The following is a 20,204-nucleotide window of genomic DNA, read 5'->3' on the forward strand; positions in this document are numbered from 1 at the left end:
AATAAAGCTATCTCTTAATGCAACTGAAAAAACTACCCAAGATTCATCTTGATTAGAATATAAATAAATTAATATTCACAATACACCTGCATAGAATTGGAATATATCAGTCCCCTAACTGCCCATTGTGCAACTCAAACCAAGAAATGGATTCGGAACACCTCAAAATCTTTGCTTCATTGGCTGGTCATGATAATATCTTTGAAAAATATTGGAGTGCAAGAGGTCAAATGACTTTATTGTCAAACGCCTGGCATTAGAAAACAACAACAACAACATATTCACAATACATTTCTTTTGACTCTAATTTAAGTAATGTGGCTTAGGAAAGAATATCCTAACCACAGATCACTGGGAAAAATATTTCAATACAGTACAAAAACGGATTTAATGTTGAAATTTATATCACATAAAAAATGTGTTTTGCAGTCAAAGCAGAACATATAAACATTTTCAATAAAGTATGAGATATAATTTCACAAATTATTTTTCTTTTTTAACTGAGATAACCATGATCCGGAAATTTTATTAATGCTTGAAATAATACAAAAATTCAAAATTCTCAACTAACGATTTGCAATTTTTTGCAGGTTTTGTATCGACAACAGGCATGTGAACATCATAGCCATTGACAAGGAAAAGCCCAACAATCCACTTTGACAGAAACCTCTGACGAGAGGACGAGAAAGAAACAAGAAATATACGAACCATGCCTACCTTTCTTCTCTTCTAAATATAACATACCTTTTAATCAGTGGGTCGTCAGAGGTATGTTATTTGGGGCGAGATTAAAATTCAAAGTCTATCAAATACAAATCATCCTACTACAAATTCTTAGAGATTCTTTACATATTTATATTTTCAACAACGATGATTTTGCCATTATGACATTTTGGCATCAAGTGAATTCCAAATTCAAAATTGTTTTTTTTTTTTACAATTAATTAACGACTACAAAAAAATAACTGTTCTGTAATCAGGATACTTGTGGTCACCCTCACAGGAGGGCTAATGATTTAACAAATCCTTCCCTCTAGGCATATATATCCTGTATCCATGGAATAAACTGTTAAAATATACACAGCTATATTACTTCCACTCTGTATAATGGTACCACAAATTCAATCATGAAAAAAAAAAAAATTGTCGAAAAGGACGGAGACTACATTGAGAAGAGACTATATCGTAAAGAGTAGGGTGCTTTGGCTTTATCCTGCGTAATTTTCATTAGTTGTGAATAGATATTGGGGAAAAAAAGTAGGAGGAATTACTTTCTAACTCTTCTGGTACAACACCAGATGATATTAAATCTACAGCATGCAAAGATGGAAATCAGTATCGGTATCTTCCAATCACGAATGAATGAAAACATAATAATTCTATTTAGCATAGGTTTCGACTGGATTTTATGTTGTTACGGTATTGTGTGATTAAATGGTGTGTCAGACCGCTACTGCAAACTCTGCAACTTATGTTTTCTAAGTTCATATGCCTATCATTGCAGTTACGTTCCTGACCTTAATATACTGGTACTGGTATATACATATATAATTCCATTCCATTAACATTAATATTCTAATTTGAAATAAGTTACCACAGAAACATATGTAGTAATATTTTACCTCTGAATTAGCAATGAACACAAAAATTCGACCTTCATCATGTGAAAATGTGTAGTGAGGTGCTCCAATAATCAAATCATCTACACCATCTCTGTTAATATCTGCTACTGCAAGACTAGCTCCAAAGTATTCGCCAGTCTGTTCTCCATTCAAAGTTATGATTGTTTTTCTAGTAGTAGCTTCATCTTTATAAATGTGCACCTATAATTATAATGTAGGAAACATGTGAAAAGATTTTCATTATGAAATGAATGTTCTTAAGTATTTCATTTAATTCTAAAGTATACAATTCTTATGACATAAAGCACCTATTAACTCTGACACTAATTTCTAAACGAGAAGCACACTAATGTCAAAGTTCACGTAAGTGTGAAATTACCTTTATTTATACAAGCTCTATATGAAAAATAACCAATGATGTTTCAGAAAAGCAGTGCCTGCATAACATTATTTTCACATTGCAAAAAATAATAGAGAAAATTGAGAATGTAATTTATGTGTATAAAAAGTCCTCATTGACAATGTCGATACAGAATTCTTTGCAAGATTTTGAAGGGCGAGGAAATTCCAACTAATTTAATTTCGGCAATAAAAAATCTATACAGAAATATGAAAACATAGTAGGCTTACATCAAATAGTGAAAATAAAAATTTTTGACACCCAAACACATCAATAAAGATTGACAAGATTGTAGTGCATCTCCAATGCTTTTTAATTTATAGATAAATAAAATATTAAGATAATGGATATCAATAACAAGTGGAATTACATGGGCTAAAGATAAAATTATTAAAACAATTTTAAACACAGATTATCAAATTTTGCTGCAACAAAAGAAGATGAATTCCACGAAACAAGACACAAACTAATTTAAACTGCCCTAATCTATAACTAACTTCAAAATAATGACAATGACTATGTGCGGAAAAATACCCATTGAAAATCAAAACTTGAATTGAAAAACAAATAATCGAATAAATGGCCATTTCACACATTTATAATCCTATGCATGATAACCACAAATGGCCAAGACCTAACAGCCGACTGTTGACCTCATGTCCACATACCTCAGCAGAGGTGAACTATTATTCAGTCAATACAGATGTAATGTGTGGTTAACATGATGGCTTTCCTAGCCATTAGGGCTAGCTTGCAGAACCAGTTTCGCTACCTATTGTAGCTTCTCAAATTTATCATGATGCTGAGTGAACTCCAGTTCCATATAATGGCAGAAATTTCATGAGAAAATTTCTTCCTTCATGAAGACTCGAACCAGAGCTCATTCCATAATGTATTAGACTATGATGCTACAGCACAGGACTTTATACACATTTAGGAAAGATATTTTCTGATATTGATATACAGATGAAGAGAATTGTAAAACGAAATTTCAAACAAATTCTGACAAGCACAAAATTAAAGTTTTGCAATGCATTATCCATATGAAAATATGAAATGTTGTTTTTTCTTTAAAATAAGAAAATAAGTCAACAGAATCCTGTCCAAACATTTCTTACGACTGCTTTGAGGATTCACATGTTTATATCATTAAAATGGCACTGGCATGACGACAATGATGATGTATAAGCTCACATACTTTGTGATCATAAAAACTGTAGTTTGGTAAATACAAATATTTTGAGAAGAATTCAAAATGTTATAGTTCATCAATATAGGCACTCTTCATATTTCTAGAAACACAATACATATATAAGTACTGTATATTGTAATGACGATATATCACATTCCAAACGAGGATTTAAGATAACACCTTGAAATCTGTACTATCGTTGACACCACAGCAAAACAAGGACTGCAAATAATGGAAGAAAAGCTTCCAAGAGAGCACTGATTTACAGAGGAGTGAGTTAAGACTGAAGAAGACATGATCCAATCAGTCTTCCTTTTAAGTTGTGAAATGAATGTCTTCAAGATTCAAAATTCGCTTATGCAAGATGATGATAATGATTATGATAATGGTGGTGATGATGATGATGCTATTATTATTATTATTATTATTATTATTATTATTATTATCTATCATACGTCCCACATCTAATTTCTTATTCACTGTGCAATACCACAGAAATAACTACTTCAGTGTCCTGACTTTCTTCTCAAGATATTTGATTTGTTACCTTCTCTACTGTATCATAAAGCAAATATTGAAGAGTTTACAATTTTTAAAGTACAAAGAAAGAGTATACAGAATTAATTTTCTTATGAAATATACTCACACTGCCTTTATAATCTTCACCTCGAGGACTTCCAACAACATAGTACATCTTATTGGAATAGAATTCTCCAGAATTTACTTGATAACCTGCAGTACGAAGAGAGAATTTTTATGTTTAAAATTGATCGTTTTAGTGTTATAAATTATTTGAGGTCACTCTATTATCTAATTAAGAACAATTAAAGAACATTTAAACAAAAAAAAGAAAGAAAGAAAGATGTTAACATTTTAATACCGGTAATTAAAATCAGAGTGAGAACTTTCATCAATTTCATTCTTCCCGTATTCTCCATTTAACACTCTATATCTCTGTTTATTTGTCTCTCTTTTTCTTAAATTATGTCTGGAGAGAGAGTGGATGGGTGTGTGTGAGTGAGAGTATATATCTGTGTGTGCGTGCGTGCTTGCATGTGTGTGTGTGTGTGTGTCAGAAGTTAAATTATTATGCTTGAGGGACAGAATATTTTCAAGGACGCCAAAAAAATATTTACTTTACATTATTATGCATATGTACTTATTACAGATTATTTTAGTCCTTGGAGAAACGAAATGGTTCAATATGTTAGTATGTGTAAGCAGAAAAGATTGACAATCACTTATCACTCTCTGTCTTAGAAAACTCTGGAATCCCTACTCCGGTCTCTCAAAACTCTTCTCAAGGAATTTACTAATGAATTTTTCATACAAAGATGCGTCGGATGGAGAAACTCGTGAAATATAGCCTACATATAACGAAGAAACGAATTCCATTAATAAATAGTTTATATGCTCTCTCACTCAACACAATTCTATCCAAAGAAGATTATTCTGTTTTTCTTATAATTTAGTCATTTAATCAATAAATTTCGATAGAATACTTAATATTGCTAAAATATATGTGCCACGAAGATGATGCTTACTTTCTCATTAAATATTTTACGTGTTTTGTAATAATTCATTTCCTTTATCAAATTGCAGACGATATTAGTGTTGATGGTTTTCTTGAATATAATTTAAGACAAGGTATAATTTACAATGTATCGAAACAAGATGAACTTTCATTCCAGACTTCATTAGTTATAATTTCAAACATAAGACCAAGGGCACCCACAGGGGGTAGCCAGCGGTAGCAAATGCTATCACTGAGATTTGTATTTTTACGCGTTTTTTTTTTATTTATCTCTACATGCACAATACATGTTTTCTCAAACCCTTGATAAACAATTCAACAAAAGCGAGTGCTTTAAACTATGAATGCATGCGCAAGGTAATTTAGATTTTAGAACTGCTATTCTTCATATTCAATTTTCTCTCTCCTCGTCCAACCATTTCCTCTAATTTTCTAACCATTTTACTACCACTGAGATTTGATCCTGCGGGCCCCTTGCATAAGACATTTCATTTAATTTATACATGGTACAGTTTATGTAAACATACATATGTAAATTGTCATGATAAAGCTCCCTGTATTATTGTATTTGTGTTTAATATTACTTTGTGTCTTTATCATTGACTGGTCTGGTCTGTAGTTTTCCCAGTACAGCTGTGTATTGGATATTAAGAACTACAAAACTTAAGAATGTTTGATGACATTATTACTATTAAAAATGAAATATTATTATAGTTAATGCAACACATAATGATATACTGATGACATAAAAGTGAGACCTTTTGGAGCTTTAAGTAGACACAGAGAAAGAATATTTTATATTAGATCTTCATTTCTATAATTTACTGAGTAACGGCTATATATATATATATATATATATATATATATATATATATATATATATATGTTACTGAAAACTATAAAACTTACGTAAGGTAACAATATTGTTATTAAAAATTAAATACTTTTATAGTTATTAATCAAGTAGTGTAGGTCTTTTTCATATATTTAATGGCAGTGTGATATAGATATTTATATGTCTGCAAAGAGTTTGTAATATATAACTAGAGACACCAACGGCACTAGTTTCGCGTACAAAATTGAACCGCTGTTCGGCCGCCATTAAAGGGAGTTGATGCTTCACCGGGAGTGCAAGCAGTTCATGATTATTGAGGAGTACGAATAAATATAAGTACACTTGAAGGGAAATAATAAGAAAATGGTGAAATACTACACCGCAAATATTGTAGGATGCCCAGGAAAGCATGCATATCTTAATATTTGGAAGAATGTTCCAAGTGCAGTTCCTCCTTTGAATGTGGTTACAGAATGTCGGAATATTTCTTAGATAAGTTTTTCCAGAAATACATTAATCAGGTATATCAGGTTGATTTCAACAATGTATGTAAGGGTTAGGTGCCATCACATTACAGTGGATTATAATAGCAGAGTGCATAAGAAAATCCGCAGACTATATCTGTCTAAAACTGTTTTCTTTCACAATATATTAATTAATCATGTAATTTCCGTTTTGTACAGCATGTAGTTTTTGGTTGTATTAAATGCACAGAAATTAGTGAAAATATAGCTGATGGCCTAGCTAGGCCTATTATTACCACTGCAACTAGGTCTACTATGACCACTACTACTAGACCTACTATTACCACTACTACTAGGTCTATTATTACCACTACCACTGACTAGGTCTCATTACTACTAGGCTTACTAATACCACCAAAACTAGGCCTACTATTACCACTATTACTAGGCCTACTATTACCACTAATACTAGGCCTATTATTACCACTACTACTAGGTCTATTATTACCATTACTACTAGGCCTACTATTACCACAAAATTGGGCCTACTACCACTAATACTAGGCCTACTATTACCACTACTACTAGACCTATTATTACCACTATTACTAGGTCTACTATTACCACTACTACTAGGCCTACTATTGCCACAAAAACTAGACCTACTACTACCACTACTACTACACCTACTATTACCACTACTACTAGGCCTACTATTACCACTACTAATAGACCTGCTATTACCACTACTACTACGCCTACTATTACTACTACTACTACTACTACTACTACTACTACTACTACTACTACTACTACTACGACTACTATTAGGCCTATTATTACCACTACTACTAGGTCTATTATTACTGCTACTGCTAGACTTATTATTACCACTACTACTAGGTCTATTATTACCACTACTACTGCTAGACTTATTATTACCACTACTACTAGGCCTACTAATACTACCAAAACTAGGCCTCCTATTACCATTACTACTAGGCTTATTACCACTACTACTAGGCCTACTATTACCACTACTCCTAGGCCTACTATTACCGCTACTAATTGTATTAAAAAGTCTGTACTGACCTCTAACTTGGTGGTCATCAACTACACAATGAATAGATTGTTTTATGATAAAATTTATTCTCATTATATTTTAAATCAGTTTCCAGAATTTTTATGATCTCATATTTCACCACTAAATATTTTCTAAGCACCATATATCTTCCTCTTCCTTTGCATGAAAGGATTGAAATATAGATCATTTTAAATATTACAGTAAATATCCATTATTATGTCTTTAAAACAATACTAGTAATACTGAAAATTAATGTTGACATTGCCATTATTCAATATTTCACATACTTATCCCGAGTCTATATGGTGATTTAATTTATTTTTTAGAATATCGCCAAAGATGAATCATTATAATACTTTAATAAATATAGCGCTCCTCTGCCATTCATGTTTATTTCATCACGACTTATCCTTTGTAAAAGATGTTTGAAACAGTGTCTATCACCAGGCTACATTAATATATTGTGGTACTGTTTTCGAATTTCGCGCCGTAAACACTCCCTTTAATGGCGGATGCTAGCCGATTCAATTTGTGACATTTTTCTTGCCTGCCTGTGTCTCTAGTAAGTATTACAAACTCTTTGTATGTCTGATTCTCTAATTTCCCTCGGTAGTAATTGAGTCATGCTTCCTACATCAAAATTAATTTCATATTTCTTTGATTTAATCGATTAGATTTGTGATCGCTGCCAAGCATATTTTGTTGTAGGGAAAATAGCATGCCATTTTACTTCTTGCCACCGTAATGAGTAAGTTTATTTCTCGCAACCAGCAACGAATGAAATACTGAAACTGCCAACGATTTACGATGGACAATGTTATTCAAGGCGTATATAAGATTCTACAACTCTGACATATCATTCGCCTCATTTTCCGCATCTCAGCAATAGATTCCTCACAACAGCCTATATTACAGAAAATATAAGAGATAACATTCATTGTTACACAATTAATCCAGCAGTATTTGGTAGATCAGTATTGTCTGGAGGAAGCGCAAAAATTACAATTCCTAAGAAAAGACCAAAAGGTATTACTTACTGATAAAATAAGATGCTTACAAGATTTTGTAGTCGCTTGATCACCTCAGCAAGATCTCTTAGTGGGAAAAAGTGATTCTGCCCTCTACATTTCAGGGTAGTTCACGAAACATGCAGCAGCTATACCAAGATGCTAAGTCTTTTGTTCAAAGCATGACAAACCTTACATTTTCTTAACTTTCACCTACAATCCACAATGACCTGAAATAGCTACTGCATTGCTCCCAAATGAAAAACTCGCTGATCATCCTGACATTGTTACTTGCGATTTCGCATTGAAATTTAAGAACTGAAGACGGATAGGTTCAAGGAAAAGTATTTGGTATAAAAAAACATTCAGAGGGAGTATGTTTCACTATTATGGAAGCAAATAACTTCCGAAATGTCTGGTATTCTTCATTGAAAATAAATCTGAACAATTTTTATTTGAACTTCTTATGGACTTAGTTTGCAGTATTTGCTCCACAAGCCACTAGTATATATATATATATATATATATATAATTGTGGATTTGTAATGTGTATTTTTAATGTATTAATTAAATTGTAGATTTGTAATATATTTAGAATGTACTTTAGCATAAGATTTATAATTGGCTAGTTGATCATCTATTATGTAGAGTAGATAATTTTTATTTATTTTAATTTTTGGATTGTAATATCTATTTTAATCGACTCAGTATATCGCAATAGTGTACTGCTATATGAATATCAACTATGAACTATAAAATATGTAACATAAACATAGCATGTAGTATTGAAAATCTTGTATGCAATGGAACATGCTGTTTTAGCACAATAAAGAAAAAAAATAAATAAATAATAATAATAATAATAATAATAATAATAATAATAATAATAATAATAATGGTTTATTTAATCTGGCACAGTTAAGGCCATACAGCTTTCTCTAACACTCAACCATTTAACTGTAGTGAGAAATGAATTCTGATACATTTTGAGATTTGGTACCTACTGTACAGTATGTGTCTGCCTGATATCTTTGATCAAAAGTTTGCATCAGGCCCCTTTTTCTTTGATTTTTTTTTTTCCTAATGCCTAGAGTTATGCTACTTCAAAATTAATTCGTGTAGATATTTTTAAGGCTGAAAGTTATGTATGAAAAAGTTCTCAATTAGAGATATACCGGTAATACATTTATACGAAATTTAAGTTGGTTTTTGCTCTATTTCCACAAAAATTAGGGTTACATAAATCTTGCAAATTAATTCTTACGGACATTTTTAATATGTTGTTGTTGTTTTCTAATGCCAGGCGTTTGACAATAAAGTCATTTGACCTCTTGCACTCCAATATTTTTCAAAGATATTATCATGACCAGCCACTGAAGCACAGATTTTGAGGTGTTCCAAATCCATTTCTTGGTTTGAGTTGCACAATGGACAGTTAGGGGACTGATATATTCCAATTCTATGCAGGTGTTTGGCCAAACAATCATGGCCTGTTGCCAATCTAAATGCAGCTACAGACGATTTTCGTGGTAAATCGGGAATTAACTGTGGATTTTGATGCAGAGAGTTCCATTTTTTCCCTTGGGATTGTGTTATCAAATTTTGTTTGTTGAAGTCTAAGTATGTAGATTTAATAAATCTTTTTACAGAGTAATACGTAGATTTAGTAACAGGTCTGTAAGTAGCAGTGCTGCCCTTCTTTGCTAAAGCATCCGCATTCTCGTTTCCCAGGATTCCACAATGGGATGGTATCCATTGGTATACAATTCTTTTATTGAGTGATATTAATTGAGAGAGCATTTTAGTTATTTCTGCTGTTTGAGATGAAGGTGTGTGTTTAGAGACTATTGATAGAATAGCTGCTTTGGAGTCTGACAATATAACTGCATTCCTAAATTTACTGATGTGGCATAGAAGATTCCTGAGACTTTCACTTATTGCAATGATTTCTCCATCAAAACTTGTTGTTCCATACCCAAGAGATCTACAGACGTGGACAAATTATTAACAAAATTGACGATTTTTATGATATTTTGTTTACAGAATTTGACTTTTCAATTTAGACTACAGTTGACAATTTTGGATATTTAAATAATTACAGTAGACAGAAATATGCAAAAATGTCAACTGTAGTTTAAATTGAAGAGTCACGTTTTGTAAAAATATATAATAAAAATCTTGAATTTTGCTAATAAGTTGTAAATTAGCAAAAATGTCAATTGTGTTGAAGAGTCAAATTTTGTAAAAATATGAAACAAAAATCTTCAGTTTTGCTAATAATTTGTAAATATCCAAAATGTCAACTGTAGTCCAAATTGAAGAATCGAATTTTGTAAAAATATACAATAAAAATCTTCAGTTTTGCTAATAATTTGTAAATATGCAAAAATATCAAATGTAGTCCAAATTGAGGAGTTAAATTTTGAAAAATATACAATACAAATCTTCAATTTTGCTAATAATTTGGAAATACACAAAAATGTCAACTGTAGTCTAAATTGAAGAATCATATTTTGTAAAAACATATAATAAAATTCTTCAATTTTGCTAATAATTTGTCCACGTCTGTATAAAGTGAGAAGAGACAGTACGTAACACCTGCACCGGCACCTTGTTCTCTGGAGATCAAGGATCCGTCAGTGTATAAATGAAGCCAGTTTTGTGGAGGGTATCTAATATTAATTGTCTCTAAAGACAATTGTTTTAGTATTTCAGTGTTTACGTCTGATTTCAGTATTTCTTCTGTTAAATTTAGATTATATTCCATATTTAATAGAGTTAAAGGGTTTGGTTTAATTTGTAGGTTTTCTTTTAAATTCGGGATATTGATTTTCTGTTTTAATTCTTGAACAATGGATATGAAACTTTTTTGAGTTTTCAATCTACAGAGAGGACTGTATGAATGCCAATTGTTTCCTGGTAATCTAATAAGTTTTTCATATTGAATCAGTGCTTTTTCTTCTATTCTCATTTTGATGCTGTTAATATTAGTGAGGAATCTCATAGAATCTATTGGAGTTGTTTTGATTCCACCAGTAATGAGTCTGAGAGCTTGGTTTTGAACATATTCTATGTCGTTTATGAAAGGTGAAGTAATTAAAATTTCTCCGCAGTATGTCAGCACTGACTGTATAAACATTTTGTATGTAGTGTTCAAAGTATTCCTAGAGCATCCCCATTTCTTTCCTGCTAGTCTTTTTAGAAGGGTGAATCTTTTACGAGCTTTTTCAGAAATGTATTTCAAATGGTTGCTCCATGTTAACTTACTATCGAAAATAACTCCAAGATATTTGGATTCATAAGTCCTAGGAAGGTGTTGGTCATTGTATTGGATATTGAATTCTCTTTCTTTTTTACCAAGTGAAAATATTTGGTAGTTACTTTTGCTTAAATTGAGTGTCATCAAATTTGATGTATTCCATTCATGTAGTTGATTTAGAGCTTTAAGAGCAGAATTTTGAATTTTGTCTCTATGTCTGTAAGATCCAGAAGTCCACAAAACTATATCATCTGCAAATAGTGCTGTTTTCATGTTTGATTCCTCTAGGAGGGAGGGTAAGTCATTTATATAAATATTGAATAAAACATTTTTAATATACATTTCCTATTGTGTTTGAAAAAATTCTGAAAACCAGATAAATGAATTTTTTTCGAATTTTTTTGTTATAGTACTTAATTTTTGCTCTTTCTACATCATTTGATGGTAACACGATAAGTCTATTCTTAATAACATCGGTAATATAAGCAAATTTCACTTTAAGTTAATTCAGACAGGTTATAAAATCCCCGGTAAGAAACAGATATGTCTACTTATCTTGTAATTCCCACCTTTGACTTTTATGACAGTCTTGGTAATAAACAGATAAGTCAAATCATCTTCTTTTTACCACCTCTGACATTTATCTTACGTATGGTAATAAACAGGTACCAGTAAGTGAATTTACCACTTCTTTTGTATCAGGCTTTCTTTATGCATTTTACATAATTATCTTAGTATTGTGTTACTGATTTAAGTTTCAATTAATAATTTAATGTAATTTGTTGTTTGATGATTTCATGAAATTATTAAATTATTATTCTTTCACTATAGTCCTAACAAGAATCAGTTCTACTTAACACATATGTCATGAAAAACATTTTGAGGTAACTGCAGTACTGTTACCTACATATAGATTAGTGCGGTAGTTATTTCAATATATAGAACACCTGACAGTGATTTTAAAATCTTTCTTGAATGCATTAAGCACTGCTTACAAATTCTGTCTTGTCATTGGTTAGGATATGATATAATAATAGGTGGTGATATTAACATAGATATAAGATTGAACACTAAAAATTCTAGAGATTTGCTTAATGTGCTGAGATCTTATGGATGCTACTGTACAGTTTTTAGTCCAACAAGAGAAGCTGCATGCTTAGACAATATTATAATCAAAATAAACTCTAAATTTGAAGTAGAAATAGTAGAACCCAGGTTATCTGACCATGTGGCAATCCTGTGGAAACTTAATCTTCCTGACAACCAAGATGAAAATATCTCAAATAGTTATATTTATAGAAGAATATTCTCTCCAAAAGGTGTTGAGTTTTTCGTTAGGGAAGTGAAGCATAAAGACTGGATTTCCAGTTTAGAATCTCACTATAGAAATTGCAGAGATGGTGATTTATTTGATGGTTTTTTCATATTTTTATTGACTTGTTTAACTTTTATTTTCCGGAAGAAGTGATAAAGATTAAAAGAACAGAAGTACGACACGAGAAAAGCAAATGGATTACAAAGGAACTGGAATATATGAAAAATAGGGTGATACTATTGTATAAACTTTCTGGGAAGGAAGAAGACAAAGTTGAATATAAGAAAGCAAGGAAAACTTACAAAGATTCATTAACAGAAACAAAAAAACAGAGAAATGCTATTTTCATTGAATCATCCAACAACAAATGTAGAGCTGCATGGAACTTGATAAAGACAGAATGTAACAAAGGTGTCAAAGCTCAAAATATACCAATTGAACCCAATGAAATGAACAGGTATTTTCTTGAATCTGTGGAGCATATCATTTCAGAGATCAGTTCTTCACATATAACAGCAGAAGTTCTTCTAACAAGCACACCTGTGCAAGTGCCAGAGATGGGTTTTAAGTGGCAATATACATCATGTGAGGATATAGTTAATATTGTGAACAAAATGAAAGCATCAAACAGCAAAGATATTTATGGAATATCCAATAATTTCCTGAAGCAAGTGATTAATTATATCGTATATCCTTTGACAGTGTGCATCAACAATTGTCGAAATGGGGATGTTTCCAAATAGTCAAAAATACTCGAGGATTTGCCCAATATACAAAGAAGGGGAGAAAGAGAATCCAAGTAGTTATAGGCCGGTCTCTATTATTCCTATTTTCGGAAAAGTGTTAGAATGTGTAATGAAGACTCAATTGGCAAATTATTTTGAAGGAAATGACTTATTGTGTCATGCGCAGTTCGGTTTTCGTAAAGGTAGAACAACAGTTGATGCTATTTTATCACTGCTGGAATCAGCATACAATGGTTTTGAAGATAAAATGTACTCTGAGATCAAGTTATGCGACCTTACAAAAGCTTTTGACTGTGTTTCACATGACATTTTAAGACTTAAGCTACAATACTATGGTATAAATGGGAGTTGGATCTCCTCTCATCGTACTTGTCTGGTAGAAAACAAATAGTAGAAATTCAAGGGGTCAGGTCTTTTGAAGGAGAAGTGCAATATGGTGTCCCACATGGTTCCATCTTAGGACCTTTCTTATTCCTAATTATTGTAAATGATTTAAGTTACAACATTATGGCCAAATCAACATTATATGCAGATGACACTTCTTTCATAACATGTTCGACTAGTGCACCAGAACTGCGTCAGCTAACCTCAAATACAGTTGTGGAAGCAGCAGAATGGTTCAGAACAAATAAGTTAATTTAAAACGAGGAGAAGACTCAAAAATTAATTTTGACATTGAAAAAAAGAAAAAGAGTCTGAAGAAAAGGCAGTAAAATTACTTGGTTTCCATCTTGATACAAAACTAACCTGGGACTGCCACATTGAATATATCTCTCGGAGACTGTCCAGAGTCCTGTACCTCTTAAGACTAATTAGAGATAAAATATCCAGGCAGTATGTAAGAAGTGTTTATTTTGCTTTTTTCATAGCATATTGAAGTATGGAATCCTGGTGTGGGGAAACAGCAATAAACTTATTGAAGTCCTACTGATTCAGAAGAAAGCAATAAGAATTATTACAGAAGTACCAAGCAAAACACATTGTAAACCAATGTTCATACAGGAGTCCATCTTAACAGTTGTTAATGAATATATTCTGGAACTCCTCCTTTACATCAAGAAAAATCTTTATGGCTTCACCAGTAGGATGGATAAACATGAGTATAATACTAGTAATAAAGAAAAACTGGACATACCATTTTGCAGACTATCCAAAGTTAAAAGTAGTCCTAACATGTTGGGCTGTAGGATGTTCAACATATTACCACAAGAGGCACAGGAAGTGTCACTAGACATATCCAAAGTCAAAGTGAAAACGTGGCTTCTATTTTGTGCAAGAATATTTTGAATTAGAAAGTCAAGCTGTAGACATTTTTTTAGGTTTCTTTCTCTGAATTTTACAATTATTTTGTAATATATTAGGAAATTCTCATATATTGTTAAGTTAATTCTTGTTTTATTGTATATAAACAGAGCATATCAAATAATATTTGTGATCAGTGTGTTACAACTTTCATCTAGATATTAGCCTATTTTTTATAATCTCGACTCTCAATTGTAAACTCTAAGGAATATTTGTAATTATTTTGTTTTATCTTTAGTGTTGTAATAGAATATTTTTCATTTTAGCACAATAATTTCACACGTGTAATTTGACAATGTCATTAGCTTTTGCTATAACGACAGCTAATAAATACTATACTATACTATACACTAGTTTTGTTTATTAATAATGCAGCTGCATCAATGATAACCATTATTCACTTTCAATGCAATAATCTACTTCCTTGTGTCAATTTGTTGATAACTTTTGGTTTAGAAACATGTCTGAAAATACTTCAAATTTTGGGAACCAGTAAAGAAGGATTACAACATTTATCCAATAAAGGTATGTAGTAATTGTATTAGATATTAGTACAATTATTAAAATTATTTATATCTATATTGAAAGTAAGGAGCATGTTGCTAGAAAATCTCCCCATTGAGATACTGTAGAATGAAATGCAAGGACAAACTCACAGATTTTGAAAGATAGTGGTTATGTATTGAAGACTGGTCAATAGGAAATTGTGATAGGAAAGTGTCACGGCACTACACATCTAGCCTTATTAGAAGACAAAAGTGACATGCAGGTTAAGAAATCTTGACGAATTGAGGGGGGGGGGGGAAATAGTTTTCTTACTTGTGTGTACTCTTTGAATGTATATGATGAAAATTTTGAGGTATGGAAAGACTACCTCTTAAAAGAATCAGGTGAAACTACTGCATTCATTGAAGTGATATTAGCTAAGAAACTGGGGAAAATATCAGTTATACCAGACAGAGACAAGAGAGGGGGGGAAAACCACCATGAAGGAAGTAGTCAGAAGAAGAAAAGATTCAAGTTCGAAATCATAATATTATGTCTTTTCCAATGCACAAAAGTCATTACTCCAAAGAAAGCAACAAATAAAATTTTACTTGCACATTTACATATTATCAGTATTGTACAAATTTTACTGTGAAAACTGGTTCAACCAGTAAACAGAACCACAAAGAAGAAGGAGAAAAGGCATATACTACAAAACTGGATGATAAAAATGCCTGGAAGAATGAAAACTTTATGAGAATCACAGCATTTCAATTACTGTACAGCAATGTCTCCCAACACCTAACTTAAAAAAAGAACATTACTTTCTGTAAAAAGAAAAAAAAAATTGTGGACTTCTAAAGTAAAACATGTAATATTTTATAGTGACACTTGTGGAGGTCAGAATAGGAATAATCAAATATTATTTTCATGTTGACTACAACTTTCTAGAAAATTGATCATAAATGTATAATATGGGGGTTATTCACATGTTGAGTGTGATGATGATCACTCTGTAATTTAAGGGGAGAGGATGGTATTTTTGATGAAAAATGACTAAATTAAAAAAAAAAAAAAAATTCTTTAAAATACTCTGTGATATGTGTGGACCGCCATTTTTAAACTTCCTGCATTATGGATTTTTAAATCACTTGCCCACTTTTATTGTTGTTTCCGGTAAATTAAATTTTCAAAATAAATTTTTTTCTTTAAAATACCCTTTGATATGTGTGGAATGCATTGCATAACATTTTGTGGGTATTCGTGCCCCTGTCGGATGTTGAGACATCATTTTTAAACTTCCTGCGCTATGGATTTTTAAATCACACGCCTGCTTTTATCGGTTTCCAGTAACTTCATTTTTTTTTTTACTACATTGCCAGACAAAATGGATATAATTTCTGAACTATTAAAGATACATGCAAGGAATTTAGAATACACATTCTTTAGACTATTAGGAAACTTTTCTCTGTAACAGAATTTTGTTAATTGATTTCATTTTAAAAATACGTCCGTTTGTTTGCAAGAAAGGAAATCAGAAAATTGTTACTAAATTTTAATTGTTTATTTTACAAACGTAGGGACTAATATCAAAATTCTGTTACAGACAGTTTGTAGAACATACTTTTGCAAATGTACATTGCAAAAACTGTTTGAATCTATCTTTAAAAACGGTTTAGATATATTGGTTTTAGTACAATCCTGCATTGGGTATATTTTTTTCAAATTTGGGCCCTCCAAATAATTTTTTTTTTCAAAATATTTTTATTTGATTCAGTTGCCACAGCTATCTTGGCCAAATATCTTAGAAAAAATAATGTATAACAGGCTAGTTCCCTTTCTTGAATCGCAAAATGTTTTTTCAAACTTTCAATTTGGCTTTCGGAAGAATCAGACAATAAATGATGCTCTCTTTTCCTTCATTGAAAATCATCTCGAAGCAAAAGATAAGAAAGAAAATAGCTTTGGTCTCTTTATAGATCTCAGTAAAGCCTTTGACATGGTAAACCATGATCTATTAATAGCTAAATTAGAGTCATATGGTAGAAGAGGCCTAGCAGGTAATTGGTTTAAATCATATCTTGACAGTCGAAAACAATTTGTAGAAATAAACATAATACGTTCGACTTCCACCTCTATGAAGCACGGTGTTCCGCAGGGCTCAGTTCTTGGACCGGTACTTTTTTTATTATATATAAATGATCTCCCAGATCATATACCTTTTGCTAAGACGGTTTTGTTTGCTGATGATACAAATATGCTATTTAACTCTAACGATAAAATGAGTTGCTAAGTACAGTCAATCAGAGCAATGGCCACCTCCAAAACTGGCTTCAGCAAAATAAGTTACAACTGAATATTAGTAAGACTGTTTACATACTCTTTAACAATTGCAGCGATCAAAATTCTACTCCTATCAAAATAAATGATAAAGACATAATGGAAGTTAAAAATACAAAATTTCTAAGCATCTGGATCGACTCTGCTTTAACCTGGAACTATCATGTTGAGAAAACTATAGAAAAATTGAACCGCTCTATATATATATATATATATATATATATATATATATATATATATATGCTTTCAGAATTTTAAACAAAACAACCTCTAATGAAGTTCTCAGATCTATGTATTTTGGCTATGTACATTCCCAGATTCAGTATGGCATACCATTATGGAGCGCAACAAGCAAAATTACGGAAATTTTTAGGCTACAGAAGAAAATTATAAAAATTATGAAACAAGCACCTATAAGGTCGCAAAGTAAAGAAATTTTTAGGGAACTCAAAATTCTGCCAGTACCTTGTATATACATTCTAGAAACAGTGTCTTCCATTCATAAAAACAAAGCAAAATTCAAATTGAATTCAGACTACCACATGTATCAAACAAGAACATCAAGTCATATACATCTGTCCACTCACAGAATAACCACAAGTCTTAAAAGTATTTTACATAGAGGCATAAATGTGTATAATAAAATTCCAAGCTCCATAATAAGTTGTAAACAAAAGAAGTTTAAAAGCATGGTCAACAAGTTGCTGCTGCATCAAATGCCATATACTGTAGAGGAATTTATGTCTTTAGACCTTGCATGAAAGTGCCTACTAATGTGTAATACATACAGGTCGTTTATTATTATTATTATTATTATTATTATTATTATTATTATTATTATTATTATACTACCTTAGATATAGTTCTTCTTAAATCATGTCAGCAGATGTCCTGCAATAACAAAGCTACAAATTCATAAATATGTCCATAGTATAATCAGAAACTGGATTAAGACTTAGAAATAAGACTGACTAAGCCATGATTTGTAAAGATCTTTATGGTGAATAAATTACTATTACTATTACTATATGAGCTCTCTACATACAAAAAATTAATAATTTACATCAAATAGGAAGAAAGTTTTAAAAAATACCATCCTCTCCCCTTAAAGAAAAAAGAAGGGTTCAGATGTAGCTATCTTCCACCCTAGGGACTGGTACCAATTTTTCGCACAGCCTCTGTTAAAAATTCTTTCAGAGTGATCGAAATGGTATAAAGTAATTTTATTTTATTTTGCTGCATTCCTCAGCCACTTGTGGTGGCCAGGAAAATAAATTAAGACTAAAAAAAAATTTTTGTTGAGTCATGCAAAATGGGGGAGATAAACAAGTAATTATGACATAATTCTGTACAAAACATCACATGAAGAAAGCAAAAATTTTCAAAACTTGAATTACAGAATTCATGGAACTACTGCACTATTGACTGGAGCATGAAACTACCATGAAGGTGAGCCGTGCCCACCATCATGGCCGTTCACCTAGTACGTCACTTCGTCCATCAGAGCGCTCTCAGACGTTACATTATAGATAGCGCCATGAATCCTTTCATATTTCTTTCCAAATTATCCTATTGGCCGGTTGATTACGTCTCACGAGGGGAGAGGGAAAGTGAGTTTACTTGGTCACGGGCAGTTAGAGAGAATATGACTTGGGACTCGCTCGCCGTAGAGATAAGATCACTCAAGACTCGCATGCCGGAGAGAGAACATCACGGACTCGACAAGTGGAGCTCGAAACTATTTTCAATTCTCGTAACTTAAGTTTATCATGATAGATAGTTCGAGAACAGTGCGTCACTATATTTCTTTGCATATTTACGCATTATATGGAAGTTTCTTTCAGATGTATATCTTGTGATTTAGCGTGCTTACAACTTGTGTCAGAATTGTATCAGTGGAGTAGGTAAATTTGCGTCGTGATATTTTTATCTTCGATTGCATGTGTTTGAGAGATTGTAGTGGATCGTACTTTGAAATATCGCTTGCTAGTGATACGTCTTGGGGGCAAGTAATTGTGATTGTGTCGAGTAATATATTACGTGATATATATATATATATATATATATATATTTGAGGTAAATTGTATTGGGGGTCACGTTATGAAGAATAAGTTGATATGTGAGGTTTGATGATTCGGGATTATGTGATGATATATGATTTGAAATGTGAGTTTTTGGTGTTCCAAGACAGTTTGTGTTATAGAGCAGCGATTACGATCTTTGGGTTACGTTTTATTTGACGTTGTAATAAACTAGAATAGTATGGGCCTCATATTATTGTTCTAATATTTTCCCTACTCCATTTGGTTTATTGGTTCCCATTGCCGCTATTTCAGGAATCGAGTACATTGAGTTTCCGTTAGTATTTGAACGATCATTGAGATTTGAAATTGTCGTCGGTTACTTATATAACGTGTATCTCTCTCTCTCTCTCTCTCTCTTGGGCATCGTTATTGTAAAGTACAGAGATTTTGTGTCAGCGCAATCTGCACAGTTCATGCGAGGTCTATGTGGAATTGGTAATGTATAGTGATCAGCAGACATCGGATTCTAGGGCAAATGCCTATTTTGTTTCTTTAGGAGAAAAGTAAAAATAATTATTAATATTTGTGTTTCAT

General features: G+C 31.8%; 1 protein-coding gene across 14 annotated transcripts in view; it reads right to left on the minus strand.

Annotated features, from left to right (window-relative positions):
• LOC138700172 (integrin alpha-PS3-like) overlaps positions 1 to 20,204 on the minus strand; it is a 268,831-nt gene that overhangs the window by 121,010 nt on the left and 127,617 nt on the right. For 11 of the 14 annotated variants that reach the window (XM_069826588.1, XM_069826584.1, XM_069826582.1 and 8 more), the window contains 2 exons: positions 3,861 to 3,946; positions 1,623 to 1,823 (listed from right to left, as the gene is read on the minus strand). The exons of 1 other annotated variant lie outside the window; for it this stretch is intronic. In XM_069826588.1, coding sequence (XP_069682689.1) covers positions 1,623 to 1,823; positions 3,861 to 3,946 — 287 coding nt within the window. The remainder of the gene's footprint in view (positions 1 to 1,622; positions 1,824 to 3,860; positions 3,947 to 20,204) is intronic. 2 more of the 14 variants (XM_069826587.1, XM_069826583.1) reach the window with 1 other exon arrangement.

Source organism: Periplaneta americana, chromosome 5 (genome assembly GCF_040183065.1).
Source record: "Periplaneta americana isolate PAMFEO1 chromosome 5, P.americana_PAMFEO1_priV1, whole genome shotgun sequence".
NCBI lineage: Eukaryota > Metazoa > Arthropoda > Insecta > Blattodea > Blattidae > Periplaneta > Periplaneta americana.